At 41.5% G+C, this 27,048-nt stretch overlaps 1 protein-coding gene across 1 annotated transcript; it reads left to right on the top strand.

Annotated features, from left to right (window-relative positions):
- Nucleotides 1-879: 879 nt before the first annotated feature.
- On the top strand, nucleotides 880-26,577 carry cpne7 (copine VII). Its single transcript, XM_058630395.1, has 16 exons — nucleotides 880-1,029; nucleotides 1,979-2,319; nucleotides 5,957-6,139; nucleotides 6,235-6,309; nucleotides 8,211-8,285; nucleotides 11,451-11,534; nucleotides 11,622-11,711; nucleotides 12,316-12,414; nucleotides 12,583-12,669; nucleotides 13,253-13,312; nucleotides 13,921-14,054; nucleotides 19,131-19,185; nucleotides 23,769-23,820; nucleotides 24,086-24,219; nucleotides 24,768-25,004; nucleotides 25,924-26,577. The coding sequence occupies exons 2-16, from the start codon at nucleotides 2,146-2,148 to the stop codon at nucleotides 26,074-26,076; spliced, it is 1,692 nt and encodes a 563-aa protein (XP_058486378.1). The 5' UTR covers nucleotides 880-1,029; nucleotides 1,979-2,145; the 3' UTR covers nucleotides 26,077-26,577.
- Nucleotides 26,578-27,048: the final 471 nt, after the last annotated feature.

Below are 27,048 nucleotides of genomic sequence, written 5' to 3'. Positions count from 1 at the left end.
TGCAGGTACGAACAATTAGACACTTCCTGCCCAACATTGCTCTGCTTTCACACACTTGCTTCACAGAATTAGAAAATGAATTAATTTGTCAATAATCATTTTAAGGAGCATTTCTATCTCATAAACAGAAGCCTTTGTCAGAGCAGCGTCGGCCCACAGTCCTGCTCTCATACCTGCTGTTCTCGCCACCGTCTCCAGTGAACCATAGAAACACATAGGTACGTTTTTAAAATAGCAATCTGGTACCTTGGGTGTGTCGTCATGTAGCTTTGATGAGGTTTGTTTTCTTCGTGGTTAAAATATTGTACTTTAGTGTAATTGACATGGATGTGACTCCCAATTTTTACACATAATACCACAGAACATGCTAATTAGTTTTTTTTATGTCATTGTCTGTAACTCACTGTCTTTGTGCAGTTGAAGTACACGTTTGTTCTTGTGAACCTCCATTTTGTCTGCTGTAGAAACATGGCTGCAAGGCTCTTACTTAAAGTACATATACACAGCTTAGTTTAAGGCATAAACTAATAATATACAAATATACTTTATGATTATTATAATTATGATATCTGCCAATGCACCCTCATGAATGTCACATACTGGACCTTTAATGGAGCCATTATGTGTATATATATATATATATATACACATATACATATATAGCCTACTGTATATATGTATTTATATATGTATATATATGTATATATATATATATACATATATATATACATATATATGTATATATATATATATATATATACATATATAAATATGTAATGTCTCACTCCCTTGTTGCTCGAAACGCCTGATCATCACCATCTTTACATCATCATCAGCAGCATCATCAGCAGCAGCAGCAGCGTTTGGACTCTTTTCTCCTCTTCCTCTGCAAACCGAGCACACTCCCTCCTCAGCTCCTCAGCTGCTCAGCTGCTCACCGATGACTTCAGGCGGATCAAACCCAGCAGTGTGTGATGGGAGCTGAATAAAACACACGTGTGTGTGTAAAGAGTAAAGAACCGCAGACAGGTAAGAAGTCCGTGTCTCTGTGTGTTTGCTTGACTTCAGCAGTTTGTGTTCAGTGTGAGATCAGTGAAGCAGAGACAGACTCATCAAAGTAGACTTGACTGTAACACGAAGGCTTCAGTGTCCAGAGTTCAACAACTGTGTGTAATTAGGATTTTTCCTCGTTCTTGTCTCGTCCTAACGAAGTTATTTCCGCGACCGTGTTGCGTTTTAACGGCTTCATTAACGCAGGGTTTCGCGTTCGATCGCCGATGACACTGAGCGTGTGTTTCTTCAGTGAACTTTGACATTAATGTTTATCATTGTGATGATGATGATTATCATTATGGTTATTATTGTCTCGTGAGGAGCAGAAACATCTGCTTCAGACTCCGCAGCTGGAAACAAAAAAAACAGATCACGGGCGCTGTCCGCGGTGCTGAAAGACAAACGCACACTTGTCTCGTAACAGTGAGACAGTGAAGGATGTTGTTAGAGAGATTTGAACCCACTCCTCTCTCTCTCTCTCTCTCTCTCTCTCTCTCTCTCTCTTCTTCTTTTTGTTTCTCTTAAAAAGTAAAGAGTGTCAGAAACCTCGTGGCTCAAGGACACTAAAGCACTATTATGATTATTATGATATTCTCTTGAATATAAAGACACTCATGCATGACTACATCCTGCTTATTCCCCTGTAAATACATTTTTTTTTCTTCTGTAGCTCATAAAAATGTGGCAAAGCACAGAGAATGATTATATGAAGTCTTTTTGTTGATCATTTTGAGTTTTAATTCTAATTTGTGCGATTATGAACATTAAAGAAAACAATATTAGACCTCTTGAATTGACCCCTGAAAGCAGAACCCCAGCACTTGCATGTCCTGTCTGTCATCCTTACAGAGGTGAGATGATGCTGCTCACATGGGGATAGATCTGACAGGCACTAACAACAGCATGGGTTTGGTTTGGTCCCCAGGGTCTCAACAGGAATCTCTGTTCTTCCCTCCCCACATCCACACACAAGTCAAAAGAGTGTGTCTCCTCTGAGTGTGCCACGTCTTCACTGAGATCCTCCTGCTGACCACTGCACGGACTCGTCCCTCGCAGCTACATCGACAACTGCTCCTCGTGCACTGAGCCAGGATGAACGACATTCAGGAGGCCACGTCGCCTGCAACCAGCCTCAGTGGTCCGGCTGCCTGCGTCTCCAAAGTAGAGCTGCGTGTGTCCTGCAAAGCTCTGCTGGACCGAGACACGCTGAATAAATCCGACCCCTGTGTCATGCTCATGGTGCAGACCAATGGACAATGGACTGAGGTGAGCGTTCTTCTCTTTTTAAGTCTGTTTTTGTTGAATCTGGTCAAAGGTGGGAGGCTGAGAAGTTGTCGTTCAGCTGCAAACATCTTTTATTCATCCTGCGATTTCCATTTCATTAAGCACATTATTTAATGTTCTGCCTGATGACGGAGCGACTGAAGGTTACACAGACAGAACTGTTGCTCCTCCATCCTTTCCCTTTGTCTGGTATCACAAATCTGAGAGAGGACGACATTTCCTCTGCCTGTTTTTTATCAAAACCTGTCGTACAAGTTTAACCAGGGAGATTATTCTGTGCAGGGTTTCAAGGACAGAGTCAGTGTCTCATTCTGGACTAAAACAAATATCATCTGCAGAGGAATATGATTCAATAAGAGAGGGTTTTGTCTTCCCTGATGGATTCACACTCTCTGTAAGTGTGTGATGTCTGTCTCTGGTTGTGCTGTAGTTGAACATGTTGATTTCCTTGCATCGGTCCCACACTGATTTGGAGCGTAGGCAGCAGGTTGCTCATTTCCCCGTTTATGAAGTAATTAGCTCATTGGGGGAAAAACCACAACACACTCACACACACACACACACACACACACACACACACACGCACGTTGTGTTAAACTGTGATGTCTCATTGTATAGATTCTCGCCTCCCTGAGCAATTAACTAAAAACTGGAGCTAATAAGGAACTGTAACTCTGCCAGATTCAAACCACATGGGAGCCGCGTTGAAGATGCTCCCTGTGATGTTTGAAGAGTGTAAATGAAAACCCTGAGATGCTGTTGTGAGGCAGTGATGCTGATGCTGACAGTGTCTCACACACACACACACACAGTGATAGATTGCTCTTGGTTGTAATGTGATATTGGCAGCTGTTGTGTGATGACTGACCTGGGCTTCATGTGTCGTGAATACAGCGTGGTTATTTTGAGTTTTTACTAACTGAGGCAAATTCAGATGCTATGAAATCACAGAGTCTTGACGACAGTGGACATAAGTTGTCCAATCCTCTGCTGTCAAATCCCCTCACGATCGCTCCGGCAAAATTGTTTACTTACGTCAACAACTGAGCGAGAAGCTGAGCCCACTCACATCAGCAGCACATCACTCTTTCCCTCTTTCCCTCAGCTCATGGCTCACTGACTTGTAAAGCACTCATTGCTTTCAATCCATCGCTGCCTTCTTTCACTTCTAAGATGAAATGCAGAATCAGGGCGGAGAAGACTTGACATCTTCCCACGACAGCACATTTCCCGTCTCCTCTCTGTGTTAACTGGACTCTACATGCTCCCCGTGTTAATGAGAACGTGATAATAACGTGATATTTGACCTGTAATGACTGAGCGACGCAGATTAGAGAAGAGCGTCGTTATCACAAGCCAGCGATCTCACTGCAGCTCTGGCCTCGGACCAGTGACAAACAGGTGTCACAGACTCTGGCACAGCCTTTCATCTGCAGCTCTGATTAGCTTTCATCAACAAACAGACTTATCAGACTCATCCTGAATCTGTCCATCCAGATGGCACAAAGAGAGGAGGATGAGAAGACAAGGAAAGATAATGAGGAGATACGACAGGGGAGGACGTGGGAGCCACTTCCTACCTCGTGGTTTCATTTCTTTCTGGATTTTTGCCAGGAAAGAAAATGAGAACTCGAACAATCAACAGGGTTAACGTCAGCTGCAGTGAGGTCATTCATGTAGAACCATGACAGAGAAGTGACGAGTGTTTCTTTCAAAAAACAAACCCAGATATTTACCATTCTAATATAAAATGTTATCAATTTGAATCACACATTTAAAACAAGGAAAATAAGAACCAAATATAAATAAAAAGAAAAAAATAGATGTCTTAAGTGGGGCACACGGTGCTACAGTGGCCAGCATGGCTGCCTAACAGCAAGAAAGTCACTGGTTCAGATTCCGGTTTGACATGTTTCTCCCTGTGTGTGTGTGTGTGTGTGTGTTCTCTCTAAGCACTCCTGCTTCCTTCCACAGTCTGAAATCATGCAGATTAGGGATTAGGTGATTGAACACAGGTGATCATGTGAGAGTGAATGGTTGTTTGTCTGTGACTCAGCTGAGATTATCTCCACCTGCTCATTCTGTCATAGTTTTGTTCCATTTGTCTCCACTTTAAAAACATTCAAAGGTGTTTCATGGAGCGTCATGAGCCTTTCATTTCAGATTAAATTCAGATTAAGGATCTCGTTGGTCTGGTCTGGTCTGACCAACAAGATCAGAACAGTTTACTTTATTCTTTAGTCTCTATTTTACTACAGTATTTGTGCTGCTGATCTGGACCAGGAATGGGAGGTTCCTGGATACAGAAAGGATAAATAAAAGAAAAGAAGGAAGCATCACTGTGAATATAAGTCATTTGAAAGCATCACCATTATCCAGTGGTGAAACGTTTCTATTCTGGTCACTTTCAGGTTGAGAGATCACTAAATGATGGTCTGAATGGTTTCTATTATATAATGAATGTGTTGTTGGCCAAAAGCAAAGATCTATAGATAAGTGTGATTACTCCATGCTGACTGAAGGACTATAAATCCATAAATGCTCTATAACAAACGCTGGATTTGGCAGAAACAGGCGTGTGTCATGGTTCTGTCACAGCTTCATGTTTCCACCATTTATTTCTCACTGTATTCAACATGACACTGGAACAGAGAACGCTCATTTAAAGTATGACGCCTTTATTTGATGATTAGATCGAGAGATAGATGACTTTAAACACCGTCCTGGATTAAACTGCTGTTCTTCATCCTTATATTTATTTTTGTATATTCTTTTAAACTGATTTATGTTTTTAATTTAATGCTTTAATTCATCTGTCATAATTTAACCCCACCTACTTTTTAAAGTTGTTATTTTTTGCTTAGAATTTTATTTTGCGCTGTTTTAAACTGAATCAGATGCGAAATTTTAGAGTGATTGGATCATAAATGAGTTCAGAGGTTGTTTGTTTTATTATTTGTCAGAGTTCAGCGTGTAATGATGAACTGATGTGATGCTGCTGCTGTTAGACAGCTCTCATCCACACCCTCCAAACACCAAATGAGGATATTTGGTTTAGCCGATTGTTCTCAGAACAGTGACGGTGCTGCTTTGATCCTGGTCCAGATTACAGTGAGAAACACAGGCAGTCACGTTCTGCTCTGTGACATCGTGCACTGTAGCTTTGCTAGATTGAGGTTTTTAATCCCAGATCTGCATTTCACCACTGACCGACTCGTGTTCATGAAACCGTCCTGACACTAAATCCTGCATCACGAGCAGATGGAGCCTCACAGAGCTCAGCTTCTGCGTGTCAGGCAGTCAAAGTCAAGCATGGCTGTTTTGTTTATGGCGTGATTAGATGTCAGAGGCCTGTGGTCTTCTCTCGTGTCACTCTCGCGACATACACTCGTGTCATTTGCCCCTGTGTGTGTGTGTGTGTGTGTGTGTTATATGTTCCTCAAAATACTCTTTGTGAAGTTTTTCAGCCCCATTTCCTGTCATTTTGTCAAAAAGAATCTGTTCTTAATGTCTACAGCAGCTCAAACTGCACATTTTGTGAGTTATAATTTAAAAGGTTTAGATTTAAAAACACAATAGTGTGTAGATTGTATTAATACTGTTGTGTCTTGTCTTTCAGTTGGACCGAACAGAAGTGATCAAGAGCAACTTGCACCCGGTGTTTGCCAAGGTTTTCACGTTGGATTACTACTTTGAAGAGGTTCAGAAGCTGCGCTTCGAGGTCTACGACATCCACGGCACTCACAGCATCGGGACGCGCGACGATGACTTCCTGGGAGGTGTGGAGTGCACTCTTGGCCAGGTTGGCAGATGCTGCTGTCTTACAAACACATTTAAAAAACCAAATTTATTGGCTTTAGTGAAGAAAACTGAGTGTGTTTACGTTGCTTTTTGCAGATCGTGGCCCAAAAGAAGATGGTGAAGCCTTTGTTGTTGAAATACGGGAAATATGCTGGAAAATCCACCATCACAGTGAGTTTCTTTGTGTTTATGACCTTTTGCTTAAAATATGAGCTAATGGCCAGTGAGTGCTGTGCAAAATAATCAATAGTGAATAGAAGATGTTTGTGTAAAACATGTGAAGGGTTCACTGAGCACTTTAATGTCCCTCCACACTGATACGAGGTGCCGGTCCTGTCATGCATCAGAATAATACACATAAGGAAACGAGCACATTCACGACAAGTGATGCCTATGTGCATGTGTCACATGTGACAGAGTAGAGATGCTGGTTCATTAACCACCGTTTTACAGTTGTATAGTTGCATATTATACACAAAGTAACTGCTCTGCCTTATTTGAGAATACACAGCACAGTCACCTCTTCTAATTACATTTTATTGCTGCTAGTCCTTATCTTGTTTATATAATCACTTAGGTACAGAATGTAGTCATAATAATCGTCCGTGTGCAATGTTTTAATACAGTAAAGAGAGTTCTGTTTTCATCTCCTCCTCTGGTGTCAGTAAAAGTTTAAGCCTCTTATACTCCAGGTAGTAAAAGACCAATTTCTGTCACATAAGCAACCATCCATTTCATTTCTTCCTCTTGTCTGCGTTTGAGCTGCAACGGTCAAGCAAAAAGAACCCACATGTCCTGACCCTGGCAACACTTTCAGCTGCTCCCCTGGATCCACAGCGAGAGCAGCCGCAGTTCTGCTTCACCTCCCTCCAAATGTTTGACTTCTTTAACTGAACTCTGAGGCCGGAGCCACAGACAGCACGTTTCACTCCTCGCCAAGAATTCAAACACACTCTGGTTATACAAGGAGAGGATTACTCATAGCACCGTTTCCAAAGCCCCTTATTCCCACAGTGACCTGCACAAGAGTTCCAATCACTGATTTCAGGCTCGAGGCGTTCTCGGAGCAAGTCCACTTCTCCAGGTGGTGCCCTCTTCACGGCACCACTCGCAGACTGTAAGGACCGGGTATTCTGAGCGTTTATGTGGTTCAGCGGTCACAGCGTTCCCCCCTTAGCGACTTCCCGTTGCACATAGGTGACACTCATCATCTCTCACCCTGAGCAACTCTGCTTTCATTTCACCTCTTAATCCAAAACCAGATTCAACCGGGGAAAAAAAACACAACATATTGAAGGTCTTCTGGATGACGCACGCAAGAGGGGAGAGGATTCAGAGCTCCATCTTAGAATGAAGCTCATATTTATCACGTTGCAGGGCACACACACACACACACACACACACAGTGGCATTAAAGACTCGCCTTGAAAACAACCTTGTACCCAGTATGGACTTAAAGTGGGTGTTGACAAGGATTGACATGCTCAGTGCAACATTTCAGAGGTGTGGAGAGAACGCTTGTGTTTGTACTGTGAGTGAAGCATAAAGTTTAAAGAGAAAGACAGAGTGGTCCTTAAAATGAGTCAAATGAAAAAGCACGAAACAGCACTTCTGTCTATCTGCAACCAGATGTCAGCGCATCAAATTAATCAAAACAGAGCTTTATTTTTATCTGTGTTAAGACATTTTTTATCAGTGAGCAATAAACTAAATAAAAGGGTAACCAGAGCAAGACCTGGGGAAGCATGTGGAGAATTTACTTCAAGAGTCTATAGCTTATCTGTGGTCAAAGGTCAAATCTCTTCTTCTATACAGCTCCGAATACTCAGAATTTACTCTGTAAAATATGCTGCATCCTCTGGACAAACAAGACCTCGGATGCAGTTCTTTACAATAAAGAGCCAGAGATGGGACCAGAACTGTCTCTCAGCTGGAGACCACCTGGGAAACATGGTGTGTGAGAGACCCCGGGACACGCCCAGATGGAGACAGACCGTCAAAGCGTTACAGACGCAGAGAACCAAAGTCAATAAATGCAAAAAATATTAAACGTGAATCTCATTCTCCCGCAGGTGCACGCTGAGGAAATCTCTGGCAACAACGGATATGTGGAGCTCTGCTTCTGTGCCAAGAAGCTCGACGATAAGGTGAGATGAGCACAGCATATGTTATTTAACGGGGAAGTCCTGTTTTATTAGCAGTGATATTAAAGTGTGCATGTGTAGTGTTTTTATTTTACGATAAATTGTGGAACAACTTGTCTCACATGTAGATTTCAACAGTGATTTCTATGATGTGAACTCAGTGGTTTGACTTGTTGCATTGATTCGGTTCCATTCTGCGGCTGAGACCACTGACCTGAGCGACTCGTGCTCTCGCTCTGTCAGAACTTTGCCGAAGGCGTTTTTCAATCAAAAAGACAGCAGGAGCTCACATCCTGTTACAAGTCAGACAATCTGAAGTCACATCATGTTCTCGGGAGCGAGCCGCAGCATGCAAATCTCCGGATCACCGGGAGGAAAATTCAAATTTCCTACAGCATGTGTACATTATTTTTGACATTAAAGCTCACAATTTACAGCCACTTTAACGGTGAAGTGGAACCTAAAGAGAAAATAAGTGCATCCTTCTTCTGTGCGTGATGCATTTGTGATGAGCTGCTGCAGAAATCACAGACACAATAGAGTGTAATAATGACTAATGGAATATTCTATTCATATTTATTGTTACCATGTTACAGAGCATAATATACTCATCTTATGACTAATGTATGCGTTTAATTCACTGCTGTGAATACATTTCTACAATAGATCAGAGTGTTTCATGATGGTTTTTTCTGTGTTGGGATGGAAACAATGACCACATGTGTCAGTGAGACGGAAGCGGCCGCTTCAGGACAGTGAACGTAACCTTTGATATGTGATTACAAAGTTGTCAGTGAAGCATTTGTATAAATCAATCACACGACTGTAATTACCAATCACAATCTTACATATTAATAAAGATTGAAGTAAATGACACTGTTGCTTTAGAGCATCTTTAAAGCTGTAGTTTGTAACGTTTACATTTGTCAAAGTCAAATGTCCACAGGGGGCAGTAGAGATTCTGTGCTGGGTCAACTTTTTTTCTGTGAGCTACAGAAAGAACTTTACACGACACATTAAATGCACTTTTATAGAAAAACAAAACCGAGTTAAAGAGCCATGGAGGCCGTTAAAGGGATTATTGTGGTGCTGCTTTCAGTCCATCGTTCTCTACAATGATAATCTGTCATACGTTTAAACAAATTTAAGTTAGTCGTTAAGAGTTTAAAATGCATCACTGGAGCCGTGAAACGAGCGACTTTCATGTTACCAGAACAACTTTCCCTTTGAGTAATTATAAACGAATCATTTGAAGTAACTTTGTCTCTGTCTCCATTAACTCTGCGCCTCAATTCTTCATAATGTCCCTCAACGATCTCGGTTTGGGCAACTTTCCAAACTAACCTCCCACAAACAGATGCTGAAACTCTCCGTCTGCACTTGATTGATTTATCAGTCAGTTTGGTATAATATGAAAATACTGAGCGGTGCAGCTCCATACGGCTGTAAACAAATAAAACAAAATCATTTTATAATTGAGACAAATGAACTGTTGTGTCCTTGTCAAATTGAAGAACATGATTTGGTGCACACTTTAATCTTAACATCACTTTTCTTGTTAGCATGGGATTCAAAATTTGACACGCGCATCTCATCCGCTCAGTCCATCCATGCTGCCGATGCCACTGGCTAGCAGTTGCCATGACAACTAAGAGTGGATGCTCTTTTTTTCTCTCTCTCTCGCTCCGCTCCCTCGGGGGATTTATCTGGCTAATGTGGCGGGAAATGCAGCAGCAACTGTTTCATTGTGTTCACAGACGCCTGTCACCCACCCAACCTTCACAAACTGTCCGTCACACACACACACACACACACGTTTGGATAGCTTAAACTAAGCCTAATCCTTAACCTTAACCTGACAGACAGACAGACAGACAGACAGACAGACAGACAGCTGGTATGACCTCCTTCAACACTCCGTTGACCTGATTGTTGTTGTTCTGCTCTTGTACTTCAGTCCAGTGACGTGCGGTGAGCTTCATGACTGATGTACAAATATATGTATATATAATATATAACCCAAAATAGAAGCTTATATTTTAATTTTGTTAATTAACTGAAACATGTAGTTGTTTTAAAGGCTTTTAATTATTTTGATTTTTATGGCTTTTTTTTAAAAAAAATTAAAGAGCCCGCCCATAAAAAAGAATAAAGTAAAAAGTTTATATGCAAAAATAAACAGCAGTTGTATTGTATATAGATACAAACTGTCCTGTGTTTCCACTAAACCAAAACCAAGGTATTGCCTTGTTTTCTTTTTTTGATACTGGTGAGTTTTTAGTGTTGGTGATAAATAGCTGAATAAATTGAAAGGTGGACCAAAAAAAATTATAGTTTTCATTTGGGTGATGCTGACTTCTAATTATCCAGACGAGCGTCTGATGCACAAATATAATTATGTTAACCTCACAAACTGAGAGCAGTCAAAGCTCTGCGCCGCCCCATGTGATCACCAGTGCCCACCTAAGGGGGACTTGGACCCCAGGTTGGGAACCAATGCTCTAAAGGATACACAAACTTATGCATATTTACTTACTATGACGACATAAAAACACACAGCTAACACTGATTTAGAAATAACAGCCTGAACAGTGCTGAGGGTGTATTTTGCAGATGAAGCTGATGAAGATAAAAGAGCTGAAAACAAAGAGGTCACCGTGGACCAGAGAACGTTTCCCCCCCCCCCCCCCCCTCCCAACATTGCTTATTTGCCCTCCATGCTGTGCTGTTAATTTTATGTTTGCCTCCCCTCCTGACCTTTAATCATGCAATTACATGATGAGGCATCGGCGCCAACAGCCATTCAACAACTGAGATTTACATTATCAGTGACCCGTTCATTTCATGTGTTATATCTATTATTCATCACAGCTCCACGGGTCAAAAATGTCAAATATTATTTGGCTGATTAGTGAAATACTAGAGACCAAATCTCAAGTGTCAACTGGAGCCCAATTCATTCTCATTTGTCTAAAGTCAGGTTTTTATTTCAGTGATATTTTCCGAAAACGTGTTTTTTGCTTCACAGTTTTACATAAATGTTGACTTTTTACAAGTAAATCTGACCTGCAGTGATCTGCTAAACATACTTGATCAACTAGACTCTGATCTTTGCTGGAGGAAACAGTTTGGAGTCACACGTGTCTGTGTCTGTGTCTGTGTCTGCAGGACATCTTCAGTAAATCAGACCCGTTTTTGGAAATCTACCGAATCAACGACGATGAGACTGAACAGCTCGTGCACAGGACTGAGGTAAACTCACCATATTCCCCTCTTCAGCTCCATCAGCAGCTCTTCATCGACACGTCTTCACATGTGCGGGTGTTCTTCCTTAAACAGGTGATTAAAAACAACCTGAACCCTGTGTGGGAGCCTTTCAAAGTGTCGCTCATATCCCTCTGCAGCTGTGATGAAGAGCGGAAGCTCAAGGTGAGGAAAACAATCCCTTCAGCTGAGATAAGATAGTCAACACCACTGTTGTTTACATGGACACCAGAAACTGGAATTAAAGCCTGTTTGGAATAAAAATGGAAATGCACCAATTTGAATACTGTGGCCCACGGTTTGTGCCGATGGTCGTTCCGATTAGCGTGAATGTAAACGTCCTGGTTTTGGTTATCATGTCTCTGCTCTATGTAAATGTGACGTTTGTATTTTAGCTGGAAATAGATAAAAAAAAAAACTGATTTCTTATTAGAGACATTAAACTAAAAGGACATTAAATGTGCTTGGATTAATGGAAATGTCCTCCTGCCCTCTACGGCTGTTTATGAAACACAGGAGCGGTGGAACTGCCGAGGCTGTAGCTTCATCACACAGAACAGAAATAAAAGTATTATTTAATATAAGAACACTTTGTGTAGTACGTCCATTTTTGAAAACACAAGGAGGGAAATGAGTAGGAGAAATATCTGAGCCAAAATGGCGACTCTGATTAAACCCTGGACGTGTGTCACAAGTGGATTTGTCACTTTTACATTGATGTCATCATGGAAGTTAAACCTGGCTTTTGTTGTGTGTGTGTGTGCGACAGTGCCTCGTGTGGGACTATGACTCGAGGGGGAAGCACGACTTCATTGGCGAGTTCTACACCACTTTCAGGGAAATGCAGAAAATTTCCAGTGGAAATAAGGTCAGTGAGCTGCGTATCTTTTTCATTTGTTTCCAATATGCCTCTCATTTTCCTCGGCTGAATCCATCACCGATGAAACCAATGTCACGAGCTGAAGATATATGACCGGCATCCAGAATACATGAGGTTTCAGCCTGTGCGCTTTGTCTTCCACTCCCTTTGTTTAAGGTGACGTGGGACTGTGTGAATCCCAAGTACAAGCAGAAGAAGAGGAACTATAAAAACTCAGGGGTCGTCATCCTCAGCGACCTCAAGGTATGAATCTGCTGCCGAGGGGAATCGTGTTCCGTAAATCAGAGTCAAAGACTAAAGGGAGAGACTCGCGCTCGTAAACTCACAAGCTTTTTATTATATTAGACAATTTACAACACTATTTTTATTGCTTTGCAAGTCTAAACAGGAACATTTAAAGCTCCAATGAGTAACTTCTGTCACTCCCCTGAGGAATTATGAGTAATTACCAATTAATTACCCAGGTGCTCGAAGCATTTCCTCTGTGGAACTGCTCAGCCTCCAGGTTTGGTGGAGAATCTTTTTAAGCCATAATCTAACGTTGTGATTCAGCCTCGCCTCCATCGGTCGTGACGTAGAATGAGTCACTTCCTGTGTGCAGCAGGGGAATGTCACCAGGCAACATATACTCGTGTGGTGGTGAGCTTTAAGCTTTAAAAGCTTAAATCACTATTTACACTGTGGATATTTTGAGTTTCCGCTGCTTTTACAAGACAAATAACAGCAGATTTGTTCATTTCAATTTACTCACGCACTCGTTTTATTCTCTTCTGAACCGAACACTCTGAGTTTGTGCCTTTAAGTAAATATTCTCTCTTTCCTGCAGCTCCACAGAGTCTATTCCTTCTTGGATTACATCATGGGAGGATGCCAAATTCACTTTACAGTAAGTTGAGTTAGGAGTTTTAATTAAGTTTCACTGAGCTTTTCACTGCACTGGCTATGAATTACTACTCTCAGGTTCCCTGTATGTACAGTACTGTGCTCTGTTTAGTTTAGGATTGAGCTTTTTTAATCATCAAAGAATTCCCTCGTGGTGTTTTTGTCTGCATGCACAGTTTGTGAGGTTTTTATATTGTAGGCAGGAATAAATTCTAACCTCACTCAACTCGTGCCCTTTGGTCTGGCCTCTGCAGCGCTGCCTCTCCGTGCTGTGAATATTAATCACGAGTGCTGCTGTGATACATGCGGCTCCTCTTTGCTGAAATAGCTGCTTGCTTGGATTTAAAGTGTATGGAAGCTACCGGTGCTTCAGCGCACGTGGGTGTAACAAGTGCAAGTTCCTGCCTCCGATGAGATAATTTATGCTGCCATTAGGCATGTTCCTGGCTCGCTCACAAAGATTATCTCACTATATCATAATGAGTAGACGAATAATAGTCTTTGCAGAAACTTGGGGAGTCAAATATAAAGTACAGTTCATATCATATTGTTCATGTTGAGCTCTTGTTCCTTCCTTCCTTCCTTCCTTCCTTCCTTCCTTCCTTCCTCCAGGTTGCCATTGACTTCACAGCCTCCAATGGAGACCCGAGGAACAGCTGCTCACTACACTACATCAACCCGTACCAGCCCAACGAGTACCTGAAGGCTCTGATAGCAGTCGGCGAGATCTGTCAGGACTACGACAGGTGGGTCGGTGGTTTTTGTCTCTCTGTTGCACGCGGGGGTTTTGTCTGTGTGAAACAGAGCTGCAGAGGGTTCATGTTGCTGAGATCTCTCACTCTGAAACCAGCCACTTTATACAAACCACACACACACACACACACACACACACGAGGGCTGTAATGGAAAAGTTGCAGTGCTAAAAAAAGCTGCTTTTGGACTCTCTCTCTCTCTCCCTCTCTCTGTCTCTCCCTCTCTCTCTCTGTCTCTCCCTCTCTCTCTCTGTCTCTCTCTCTCTCTCTCTCTACGAGCCTCACGTTGTCAAACAAGCAGCAAATGACATGCGGCTAAAATGCAACGTTATTTATCATCTGCATTGTGTCCACGGTGGTAAATCAAATTGAATCCGCGCTAGAGCCGTTTTTCTACACATGATAAACTGTTTGTATCTGGGAAAATTAGAGCAATCACATTTAGGCCTCTGTGGTCTTTATTCATGTATGAGGCTAATCTGGGGCTGAAGACGACGCCCGGTAACACTGCAATCAACTGACACAGTTGTGGACAAACTCCTCCGTGGCTCACTAATGACTCGCAGTGTTTGCCAAAAATATTCATGGATTTCTATCTTTAATAAGGCATGAAAAAAGCCGACTCTTTGACCTTGATATGAATCAGCTATCCTGTGCACACATCAGTCTCTCTCTCACATTGTGCAACAAATAACACATTAAAACAAACCAAAATAATAATGAACCAGTTTATGAAAATAATATATTGCAGTTTGCAGTCAATCTATTGATTATATCATATATCAAACACTATACGACTATAATCACATTTGCTCTTTATTAGAGATTACTTGTTGCTATACTGTCCTGTCCTGTAAAGATCTAAACTAAACTCTGCTGCACTGCAAACTGGGGCAAACCATTTCCCCCGGGGGAGTTTCTTACTCTAGGTCATTTTTGTGCTCTAAAACTAGCAGAACAACCAGACTCACAAACACTTAAAGAACATCCATCCGTCGTTTACCGCTTTATCCTCCACATGAGGGTCACAGGTCACTGCAGCCAATCCCAGGTGACAGTGGGTGAAAGGCGGGGTCACACTGTGGACAGGCCGTCAAACATTAACTGTGCGATATTTAACAACAGGCTGTGAGTCATGTCATGTTTTTATTTTCCTGTCATGTCGTGTTTTCTTTCTTTCTTTCTTTCTTACACTATGTGCACTCTGACTGTCTTTAAACACCACTGTGTTGTCATTGTATTCAGTACAATGACGATAAAGCCTTCAGTCATGCAGTCACTCAATCAAACACCTTATTCTTTAGAAATGGTGACTGGAAAGTTTGGAGAAGAAGACGAAGCCTGTAACAAATGTGTTGTCACAGATGTAAAATTCAACCTGCACAGTGACACAGACCCAGCCCACATCCACCTCTCCATTCAGACTGCAAATGAGTCAAAAACCTTTAACAGATTCCACGAATACAGGTGCAAACATCAAGCAAACGGTTATTAAGAGTAAAAAAACATGTGTTATAATGTGTGTCACACACACATATTGACATATCGACAGTGTGCCGTGCCGTGCCGTGCCGTGCCGTGCCGTGCCGTGCCGTGCCGTGCCGTGCCGTGCCGTGCCGTGCCGTGCCGTGCCGTGCCGTGCCGGTGTTAACATGCTCCCCACAGTAGTGGGTAGTGCGTGAATGATCCAGTTTCCTCCCAGCATCTGCTGTAGCCACTGGTCCTCCCACTTAGCTCGCACACACAGGCTCGTCGCCCCGAGCGAACACATGCGGCGACAGCGGCTAGGACAGCAGGATGGCACGCACTTCAAAAAGAAGTGGGAGGCATTATTGCTGGTGAGATGACAGAGGGGGTGTGGCGTGAAGTCTGACTCAAGAATCATTAAAAACAGTTGGTGTTATTATTTGAAAAGAATGATGTTTTGGAGTCTCTGTAGTTGCACATTGTGACTGGCTGATGCAGTGAGGGAAGTTATTGCAGGCAGGTGTGTAGATATACTTCCTTATCATTTGGGAAATGATTTATAATACGATCTTTTTTTTTTCTTTCATCTGTGGAAACTAAGCCAGAGGAGGATTAACTCTGTGACTTCTTCTTTATGCAGATCCTCCTGCCTGGCTAATTATAGGATCCAGGAGATAAGACTGGGGACTGAAAATGAGCAGCTCCTCGTTGTACCTTGTACTGTTTTCATGTTTAGCTCATGGAGAAACGTGCCTCTCGGGGTTACAGTGACTGAAAGTGTAGGCAGTCGTTCCCTCTCAAGTGTGAATTGTTGTTGAGGAGTAAAATCGTGGGCAGGCAAACCTTTTAGCCTTTAGTGAATATAGGTGATGTGGGATTGTAGAGTCCGTGCAGAGGAGTGCATTATGGAGCTGGAGTGATGAGCTTGTGTCTGTGTGGGTTGAGGCTTACCTTGCTGGGAATGCTATGATAGCGACCACAGATCCCTGCAGGCTCGTCACATGTGCTGACGTCCACAGACTTGACAGTCGTCGTATATCGCTCTGCTCTCTGAGCTGAAGGTGCTGTGTGATGTCTCTACATCTGATTATCTTAAGACTTTTATGAAGTGCACTTCGCGACGGCTCCAAGGACAATTTATCCTAAAAGAATGGAAAGAGTCTGGAGGAGAACAATTTGTTTTGACAAGAAAACATGTCACAGTTTTCTACACTGATACAAATCTGATCAAACAGAACCAAATACACAGTTTCTCCTTTTATTTTCATGTGTTATTAGAAAGTAAAATGTACATTTTAAACGCTGAACACAGTTAATGTTAGCTATAATGTTACTGGAGTGTATTTATATCATTATACAGGACTGTACATTAGCATATGAGAGATGAAGATGAATATTTTCTCATATATCTTATTCTTTCCTTTTCTTTTTAAAACAAATATGTGCTTTAAATGGCCCCATATATCATATTCAAGGATGTCTTTTTATTGCCTGCAGGCTGTTGTTGTTGTTGTTGTTGTTGGGTAAGGGAAAAGACACACACTGTCCTTTTTATCCTCCAACTTCTTAGAGGACGAGAAAAAAACAGCTCATTCTCTGTTGCTGCAACTCTAACAGCAATTCCTTTTATTATTACAGTCGAAAATCAACTCAATCCAAGTCGCTTCTGTCCAATCACCCGTCAGCCGACGTTCACGCCCGTCAGAGTTGATTAAACCGTTCTGAAGAAGCATCAAAGCCAAATGAGCTCAAAGACAAACAACTCTCCAATCAACACCAAATAAATGATCACAAAGAAAAACTGGGTTCGCTTTGATGCACCCACAGTGAATGAATTGAGCATGTTTTGTTTTTAATGTTTGTCCCTAAACTTGGATTCTAAAGCGCTGGGGACGTCAGAGACTGTGGTTGCTTTGTCAATCGTGAATGAAACACAGTTAATGCTCTGATAAGAGACACAGACGACGACAACTCTGCTGCTTATCATAAATCTACCTGTTCCAGAGGATTACAGTAAACACAAAGTCTAATCTGTTTTATTTCTATTTAATACACAGTATGCCCAGACTTGTATATAAAAGTATAAATTGGCCAATTAAGGAATTAAGGATGTTACATGTCTGCAAAAGACAACAAAGACAAACAGACAACTTTCTCTGAAGGTTATAAGTGCATTTAATGAAAATGTAAAGCAACATACGATGATGCAACTTTATGTGAAAGAAAGTCACAAAATGACTGACAGTATTATATAAAAATACGTGCTGTGGCAAACAGAAAAGTAGAGATTTGAAAGACCTGGGAGTTGCAGCAGGCGTGCAGTGGATGTTTGTTCCAGATATGTGGAGCGTAAAACCTGAATGCTGCTTTGTTTCTCACTCTGGGGACAGAAAGCAGATGTATCCCAGGCAAACCTGCAGGCTCTGGATGATTAGCAGCGTAGTTGTTGTCAGAAATGTCTTTTGGCCAAAGCTGGGGTTTGAAGTCAGTCCTTTGACAGACAGGAAGTGTAAAGATCTGACACCTGTCAGAGGGCTTTCATTCACTATCTTGGTCTCAACTAACAGTTTTCAGAGTCAGCTGCACTCTGAGCTTTAAGAGAGACCTTAGATTCTACATCACAGTAGTCAAACAGACTGAAGATAGTTTTTAAATCCTGTCTTAATGTGTTAATGTGAAGGTCTGAGTCAATGACTGCAGGATTTCTGGTTGGTTTTGTGTCTTTTATCTCAGAATCGCTGAATCTAGACAAATCATTGATTTAATGCTTATTCCAAAAAAGCGCTTTTGTGTGATTCACCTATGACCTTTGATTCTGGGACATTCAGATGTATGTGTGTGTGTGTGTAATGTGACATGTCCATAATGATGGTGGCGTATTGTGTAATCCGAGTTTACTGAGAGCATGTGAATGTTAAACAGAAGAGGCCCTACATCGGAGCCTTGGGGAACTCCATGAGTCACTTTTGCCTGCTCAGATGTGAAAGTTAATCAGTGAAGTGTTTTGATTTCACCAGATGAACACAGACAGACAGACTCACTTGTTTATCATGTGACAAATGGCCCGAGGTGATCTCTCAATCTCTGAAACACTTGATCCGTGTTTTATTGCATTTATTGTCTGACTCACTTTTAGACTCTTTGTTTCTTTGCAGCAGAGACGTTCCAGATCATTTGACTGATGGTCTATGCTGAGTTGTTCATAAGCAAAGACCTAAAACAGAATCTTTAAAAAAAAAAAAAAAAAAATCATTATTACAACATGATGAAAGGTTAGTATGAGATTATTAATCTATAACACTATATCGTTTCATTAGCGTTCATTAGAGCACTTCCACATGCTTTTAGACTTTGTCTCGTTATAAATAGAAAATGACAATGACCACGTTCTGCTCATTTCAGTTGTGTGTGGAAAAATGGAGAGAATTAAAAACTGAAGAGGTGCAAATGCTGTGAGGGACCATGGAACAGTTTTCCATACATTTGTAATTTAAGCTTTTAACATTTATGAAATGCAAACAACGTGAGGTTTCGACTGTGGAAAAATAAAAATTAAACTGCAATAACTGTAACTTAACTGAATCATTTTGTTTTTTATTTCAGTGACAAAAGATTTTCAGCTTTGGGTTTTGGTGCCAGAATTCCCCCAAATTATGAGGTGAGTGTTTCTGTTAATATCTTTCAGTCACAGTTTTCCATTCTATTCTATTCTATTCTATTTTCTCTACCATGGGATTTTACATAGAGGAAGTTGATTTCTGACCCATTTTCAAAATTGTCACATTTGAATACTAATTAGTTGGCTTATTTTTATTCATAAGGCCGCTGTCTTAAGATATCAACTTGTCTTTAGAAAATAAAATATTCCAAAGGAAAAAAGAGGCCCTGCAGTGCCGACGCTCAATTTACATAAGAATTTGTGAGTGTGAGAGCATTTGTTTAAGCAAATTGGACATTGAGATCCAAAGACTTCAGTGTTTCTAATAGAGCCCCAGAGACACACACACACACACACACACACACATGCAGTTGAATGGTGTTGCTGTTAATCTCTCAGACCAGAAGACCCTATATGTTTGATATCAGATCATAATGAAGTAGGTGTCAGTCTGAAACACGAGGCTCAGTATGGCTCAGTAAATACAAACTATCAATCTTATCAATTTTAATTCCCCGTGACAGTGACTGCCCTCCACGAGTCACATTTATTTGGTCGCTGGTGCAGGTGAATGATAATCAAGCCATTTGACTAATTATAAACTGCATCCACACACACAGAGGCTACATCTATGACCTGGACCTGGGACTGTGCTCCTCTGTCTTCTTGAATCCTAGATTACACAGAATATTATGTGTGCAAACTGGAAAAAAAAAAAAATCCAATATGTTACATTAGAGAGCAGATGAACGGGACGCCTCATAGTCCGTTGTCATGACGGTAACCTCAGACAAGAACTGAGCTGACAACATTTTCTGTTCAGATTAGAGAGCAAACATCTCGTGTTTGCGATTAAAACAATAAAAGATGAATCGAGGACGTCAGTCTCCATCTGTGGAGCTGCGTCATTGTGTTTTCTTGCTTTTTGATTGGTCTCGTTTGGCTCTGGATAGTGAGCTTGTTATTTAGTGGAGGACAGCGTCACATGTCCTGGCTGTAACCAGCTGTCTTACAGCAGTAAGTAACACAACTACATTTACTCTTGTGTTACAGTCATACACAAATACACAAAGTCCCAGTGTGAAGCCTCAGGTTTGTACTTTGACCAGCACCATGTCACAGCCGTCACCTATCGTCCATTTTCCTCCAAACGGGAAAATCATTTACAAGAATCATCATGTTCTGTTGGAGAAGACGTGAAACTAACAACTTTCCCAGCAACCTTCATTCAAACTACCCCCCGCTGGAGAACTGTGACTTCATCTTGCTTGTTAGGGTTGACGTTTCTGAAGGCAATTCTTTATCACATGGTTACAGTGTGTTCCTGACCACCTGTGTTTGGACTGATGATCACCATCCAACACACGTCAGTGTCTGCTCTGCCTTTGATTGTTAACATTTTAAAGACTTCTCAGTTTCAAGAGGGTTTGATTTAAAAACTGAATGTACTCCCTGTCACAGTTGCACCTGCTGGGGAAGTGCAGGTGCATCTAAAAACATTAACTTAACGACGCTCTGCTGTGATGATGGAGTGTTTGTGTAAAACAGCCGGTGAACAAACCTGCACGCAGTGGATCATCCAACACAAAGACAGCCGCGCTTATCACTGCGTTTAATGCTATTACTTGTGAACATGTTGCCTCTGAAAAAGACCCATTCAATGAAACGTTAAACAACATAATCTCCTGCAGTGGCTCAGTGCATGGTCTGCATGCAGCTCCACTGAATACAGGCTGTTAATCACTTTAAAGACATGAATGACTTTACAAAAGTAGCCAGCTGGAGAGGAGTCAGTTGTCTCTGAGCTGACTGACTGTGGAGGAGGCTTCGAGAAGGGTATTAATAATAATATTATTATTATTATTATTGTTGTTATTAGATAAACAAAATAAATCTGACATTTGGAAGGCAATAAAAGACGAAAACCAGATATTAAGCTTATATTGTAGGTTTCTGGTCCTAGGGAAACACTGAACCTGCATGTTTTCGATGTTTCCCTGCTCCAACACACCTGATTCACGTGCTGCAGAAGCCTGATAATGAGTCGTTTATTTGAATCAGGTGTGTTGGAGGAAGGAAACCTCTAAAACATGCAGGTTCAGTGGCCCAGGACCAGGATTGAGAAACCCTTGTGTAGTTTATATGCTCAATAATTAAAATAATTGTGAATGTACACTCTAACAAATGATGTGCTGGCTCAACGTAAAAAATTGATGTAACAATTTGCATGGATATTTTTGAGTTATTTCAACTTAGCTAGTATTGAGTACATGCCACAAAACTTCTCTAGTTAGGCCAACTCAATTACTTTAGTACAAGCAACATGATTTGCCTCTTCCTCTACAACCTTATTTAACTTGAATCAACTTAATTTTAATTGTGTTAAAATTACTCCTTTTAGTTATTCTAACTTATTTCTTTTTCTTTCATTCTACTCAGAAATGTCCATGCAAATTGTTACCTTAATTTCTTTTAGTACAATAACTTATTTATCTAAGTCAGAATAAATCACACATTGAAATTCCAGTTTTGTGGTCTAACTGTTTATTTAAACACCAGTCAGCATCTTGCTTACAGTAACAGGACTGAGTGTATATACATTTTAATAATAAACAAAAATGTACCCTTCATAAAATAAATCAGGAAATTTATCAGCCCCATTAGCAAGGCACAGGCTCTGGGAACGTCCACATCCGTTAGGACCTCTGTTCCCTCCAGGACGATCTTTGCACAGGCTGCATGTATACCACCTCGTGTTGTGACAATCCCCATCACCATCCTGGTAGATTAGAATCAATATTAATGTTTTAACGGTTTGTAGTGGGAAAATCTACAAATATCAAAAAATTACATGATAACACAACTGTTTTTGACTATTCAAGATGAAAAACAAGAGAAAATGAACGCAAACTACTGCAAAGAAATGGGCAGTGGGCAATTGTGCTGTTAAAACAACTATCTTAATAATGGTATGACCACTGCTGTGGCGTCTCAACAATATTCGTTACGTCGACAGGGTTTTTATTAGACTGCACTTAGACTGCTGCAATGGCTGACTAACAAACCGAATGTGTGCTCAGTCACCTACAACGGCTGAGCCATGAAGCTATTGCTGCTCAAACCTTCAACACTACAACACATTTTTTAATAATTTTTAAAGAAACAAAGTTAAACTACTGAAAACCAGTGCCAATTAAAACCTGCCACCATAAAACAAAACCTAACAAACACTAATGTCAGACTGAATTATTAGCATTACTGCTAGCTTACACATTGCCACTGCTGACCGAGAAAAAGCATCTTGTGTTGTGTAAAACAATTTCTTCACTGTCTGCTGATGCAGTTATTAGCTGTTGTGAATAAGACAAGTCAAAATTGTACTCACCAAGCCGTAAAGTTTGCAGACCGCGTTTCTCCAACTTAGTCGTGTCTTCGAACTTTATGCTTCCAACAGGCATGGTCTGTTCGTGCCAAACATGTCCGGGCAGGTCAGCCTTGTACTCAGCTTTTTAACAAACTTGGACACAGATTTTAAAGTTGTGCTAACTCAATACACCTCTATGTTAAGTTAAGGCAGAAATATTTGTTGAAAACTCATGTTTTATTGAGTTAAAACTATTTTATTTATTTTCGTTTAGACCAACTTATTTAATTAAGTTTTGAACTCATTATAATGTATACACATAACAAACTTGTTTTTTTATACAGAAAAAGCTCTTGATTTTGAGCTGTACTAACTAACCCCATGAATCATTTCTTAGAGTGTAGTGTGAAGAAGTGATAATTCATGCTGTAAGCTGGACGTTTGGATTGTGAACAGTACGTCACGTAAGCGAATGCAAGATTTCTCATGTGCTGGACTAATTATCTGCAGACAAAGTGAACGTGTGACACTGAATGGGCCTTTTTCTGTGCAGCAGCCATTTTCACAGGTCACAGGTGGAAAATCACAGGGTGTTAATGATCACATGGACGACGGCTGAGTTCCATTAGGCTTGCTCAGGGTGCATGCTCTCTGATTCACTCAGTCACATTGTCCAGACGTTTATTCATGTGTTTATCGGTGACACCTGTGTTGTGTTTCCTGCTAAAACATGTGAATGTGGCTGCTGTGCAAAGATATTTGTATCATGACAAACATTATGTGCATGAATGGGACATTTTAGAATGTCTTACATTTCAATTGTGGACAGGAAGATTGTAATTTAAGAGATTACATGCATCTGTAATATAATATAATATAATATAATATAATATCTAGACTAGCTATTACATGTCACATATCTTGCCATAGAGTGCTGATTATAAATGATTTTAAAAGTCCTTACGCTGATGTAGGGTCTAAAAATGTCTCTGTAACAAAGGTTGTAGAACAATTGATTGGTGTCCATTTCCTATGTGATGTCACGTAAAAGTATTCAGTCATTTAATCACTGCTCATATAATCAGGGACTGTTTTTCTGCATGGTTTGGTTATAAAATGGAATCTTCACATGCAATTAATTTGAAAAAAGGGTTCAGTGACTTTCTCCTTTCTTGCCACTTTAACATCTTAACTGAACAAAATGTTGTCTCATCTCCAGGTGTCTCATGACTTTGCCATTAATTTCAATCCGGATGACGATGAATGTGAAGGTAAGAAAAAAAAAAAAAGCCTTTGTTCATCAGTCAAGTGCGTCTGTGCTGCTGATGCTGAATGAACGTGTGTAATGTGATGTCGCAGCTGCTCAGCAGAGGCTCCACCATAAATATCAGTTAAATGAATATCATGGTTGTAATTGTATAATTGAACAGTCAGACTCGTCCTGCCTCGCTGCTGTGACCCGTCAGTGGCTTGTTTACAGAGAGGCGTGGATCGTCCTATTGTCCTCCTTCATTTTGCTCTGTGCTGTTTCATCAGAGATCCAAGGGGTGGTGGAGGCTTACCAGAGCTGCCTGCCTAAGATCCAGCTGTACGGCCCGACCAACGTCTCTCCCATCATTAACAGGATAGGCAAGCTGGCAGCAGGCGACGGCAACATTAAAGACGCTTCTGTGAGTGTCCCTTTGTACTGTTTTGTCTTTGTAGTTGTGTTTCCCGCTGAGTTTCCTAAGTGAGTGAAGATGCCCGACGGCAGAAAGGAAGGAGCCCACGATATATAATGACACTGAGTTAGTTTTCAGATTGCCATGTTGTTGTTATAAGTCTGGGCGTTGTTGTTTTTTAATCACTGACCTGTTTTAATGAATCGTTTGTGTTCCGGCAGCATAATAATTATCGTCTCAGTGTCATTTCCTCTCAAATCAGGAATGAGCTGCAGAAAACATTTAGGAGTTTAGGGCACACATTAGAAACACACACACACACACAGTCACGGGGCAACACACTAACCACCTCTCATGGGTCAGTGACAGCATGTTGTGCTGTGTTCATGTTCTCGTGCTCCAGTATTCCACTTGAATAAAGTACCATCCACACATAATTGTTTCCACACCGTGGTGTTTTTCTAAATCAGCAAAGGCCGATACTTCAGACCACACACACACACACACACACAGTATGATGGATTAACTCCACACTGAGAGCTCTCATCTTCTTCCAGCGATACCACATCCTCCTCATCCTCACGGACGGCGTAGTGACAGACATGGCAGACACACGTGAAGCCATCGTGCGAGGCTCGTACCAGCCTCTGTCCATCATCATCGTCGGTGTGGGTAACGCAGACTTCACAGACATGCAGATTCTGGACGGGGACGACGGGGTCCTGCGCTCACCGAAGGGCGAGCCGGTCCTGAGGGACATCGTGCAGTTTGTGCCGTTCAGAGACTTCAAGACGGTCAGTGTGTGTGTGTGTGTGTGTGTGTTTCTTCTTTATCTGTCAGTCCTCACTTGACTTTTAACTTTCTGTTCACTTCTCTCACTGCTGTGCTAATGATGTGATGAAAATGAAATCTATTTTTGAATTAGTTATCAAATGGGCAGCTTTTGAAGGCTCAGACACAGATGGTTATCACTGATCTGGGGCGGATCCATAAATTTACTCATGGAATAATAAATTCTTATGTGCAGTCTGTGTCAGTCACACTTCTTGGCTCCATGTCTCGTGTTCTGAACATAAACATGGAAACATTTTTGTTTAATGAATGGTGAAACACATGCAGATGCACAACATAGACCTGGTCACCAGTCACTAAAACAACTCTGTTTAAATGGATGGTTATGGAATAATGAATATAATAGTATAATAGTAAGCGATTGTGATGTCACCTGTAAGAATCTGAACTCCAACAGAAGTTCACTCATGTGTGCCGTGCTTTATCATTTTCTTATCACCATCATTTCCAAATTGACGTCATGTGTTGTTGTGGAAAGACCTGAAATGACTCCATTCAAACAGCGTTCTTTTTGTTTCCCCCTCATGGCTATTTCATATATTTTTACTTCTGGGTCGGCTTCAGGGAGGAAACCTCAGTACTGCACATGTCAAATAACACAAAGTCTGGAGACGGGAGTTCAGGTTCTTCTGGGTGACATCACGAGCAGTTGCCACTTGATTCTGATAGAGATCACCGTCGCCACCCAGTTTGAAATGAGTGGAACATTGAACCAAATGATCACGTATTTCCCCAACAGATCAGCACCAACATGACTCAGACATAATCGCTCTTAATTTGTCACATGACTGGAAAATGCTGTGAAAACAAACATTCATCAGTTCCTTTGACGAGGCCAGTTATTCTCTGTCTCTGTTGCAGGCTTCACCTGCGGCCCTGGCTAAATGTGTTCTGGCAGAGGTTCCCAAACAGGTCGTGGAGTACTTCAGCCACAGGGCCATTTCCCCCATGTGTCCAATAAGGGACTTACACACGCCGATCCTCAGCCCCGTCGCCACCACGCCTACTGAGTAACAAGCCACCCAGGGACCGAGCTTTGGTCACAGCACCAATCTGGCAAAGTGGGAGGTGGAGAGGGCGCATGCCTCGCTACTCTGGACAAGAACTGAAGAGAAATGTCTCTTTTTAGATGTGCTGTTACTCATTTATTTCACTTTTCACTCGCGTTTACACAAGGGCGGAGACTGGTGGTTGTATTTCTTGGCTCAGAGTGAATCCAGCCGTTTGCTTCGGCTGAGAAAAGTGACCGTCCACCTGTTTGAGCGTCACGAGTCCTTCCTGAGGACTGTGTGTGTTTTTATTCTTCTTGTTTTTATGCATGCAAGGTAAACCTCTCAGTGCTGATCCATCAGTCAAACGCAGGTCTATTATCGCTGCCCATGAAACTCTACACCTCACGTTTGTGTGATATGTTCAATTATTATTATTTTCAGACCACTTTAAGGATGTACTGTATACACGGTGCCACGGTCAAAACTGGATTACCCAACTTTAACATGTTGACAATACTAAATTCAGACGGGAATCTCTGACCTGTAAGAAGTTATGCAGTGTTTCCACCGGCTCGGCACGGCACGGCACGGCACGGCACGGCACTCCGACGGAGTCTGTGCTCTGGTCATGAAGGAAGTTCTGAACAAATCCTTTTAATGAACTGATTCTAGTGATTTCATTCAGTTACACTAAAAGTGACTGCTAATCCGTGCCATGCCGAGCCGTGCCGAGTTGAGTGGAGGTGAGCTGGGACCATAGGTGGAAAAGGGGCTATAGACTCTCACCTGCCTCTCTGACTGCAAACTTAGATTAAAGACAATATAACAGCAACAATTCACCGTTCAATTGGTCACCGTGCCATTAAAACATTTGCCAAGCTCCATTTGCAAAGTCCGTTGTCGCGAAACTGCAATAACATTTTTTCCTGCAGTAGAAGAAGAACGATTGCAACATGATTTTTGTCTTTTGTCCAGTGGCTGTGACGTAAGCTGT

Source organism: Solea solea, chromosome 5, assembly GCF_958295425.1.
Source record: "Solea solea chromosome 5, fSolSol10.1, whole genome shotgun sequence".
In the NCBI taxonomy this organism is placed as follows: domain Eukaryota; kingdom Metazoa; phylum Chordata; class Actinopteri; order Pleuronectiformes; family Soleidae; genus Solea; species Solea solea.
Note: the sequence above shows the minus strand (reverse complement) of the source record. Positions and strands in the feature narration are given on the sequence as shown.

What these genes read in the sequence shown, in the direction of transcription:
- cpne7 (XM_058630395.1), top strand. Translation starts at nt 2,146, where the DNA reads ATGAACGACATTCAGGAGGCCACGTCGCCTGCAACCAGCCTCAGTGGT. An exon ending in AGCTCGTGCACAGGACTGAG is followed by an intron (nt 11,535 to 11,621) that starts GTAAACTCACCA and finishes TTCCTTAAACAG; the next exon opens with GTGATTAAAAACAACCTGAA. An exon ending in CGTTCAGAGACTTCAAGACG is followed by an intron (nt 25,005 to 25,923) that starts GTCAGTGTGTGT and finishes TCTCTGTTGCAG; the next exon opens with GCTTCACCTGCGGCCCTGGC.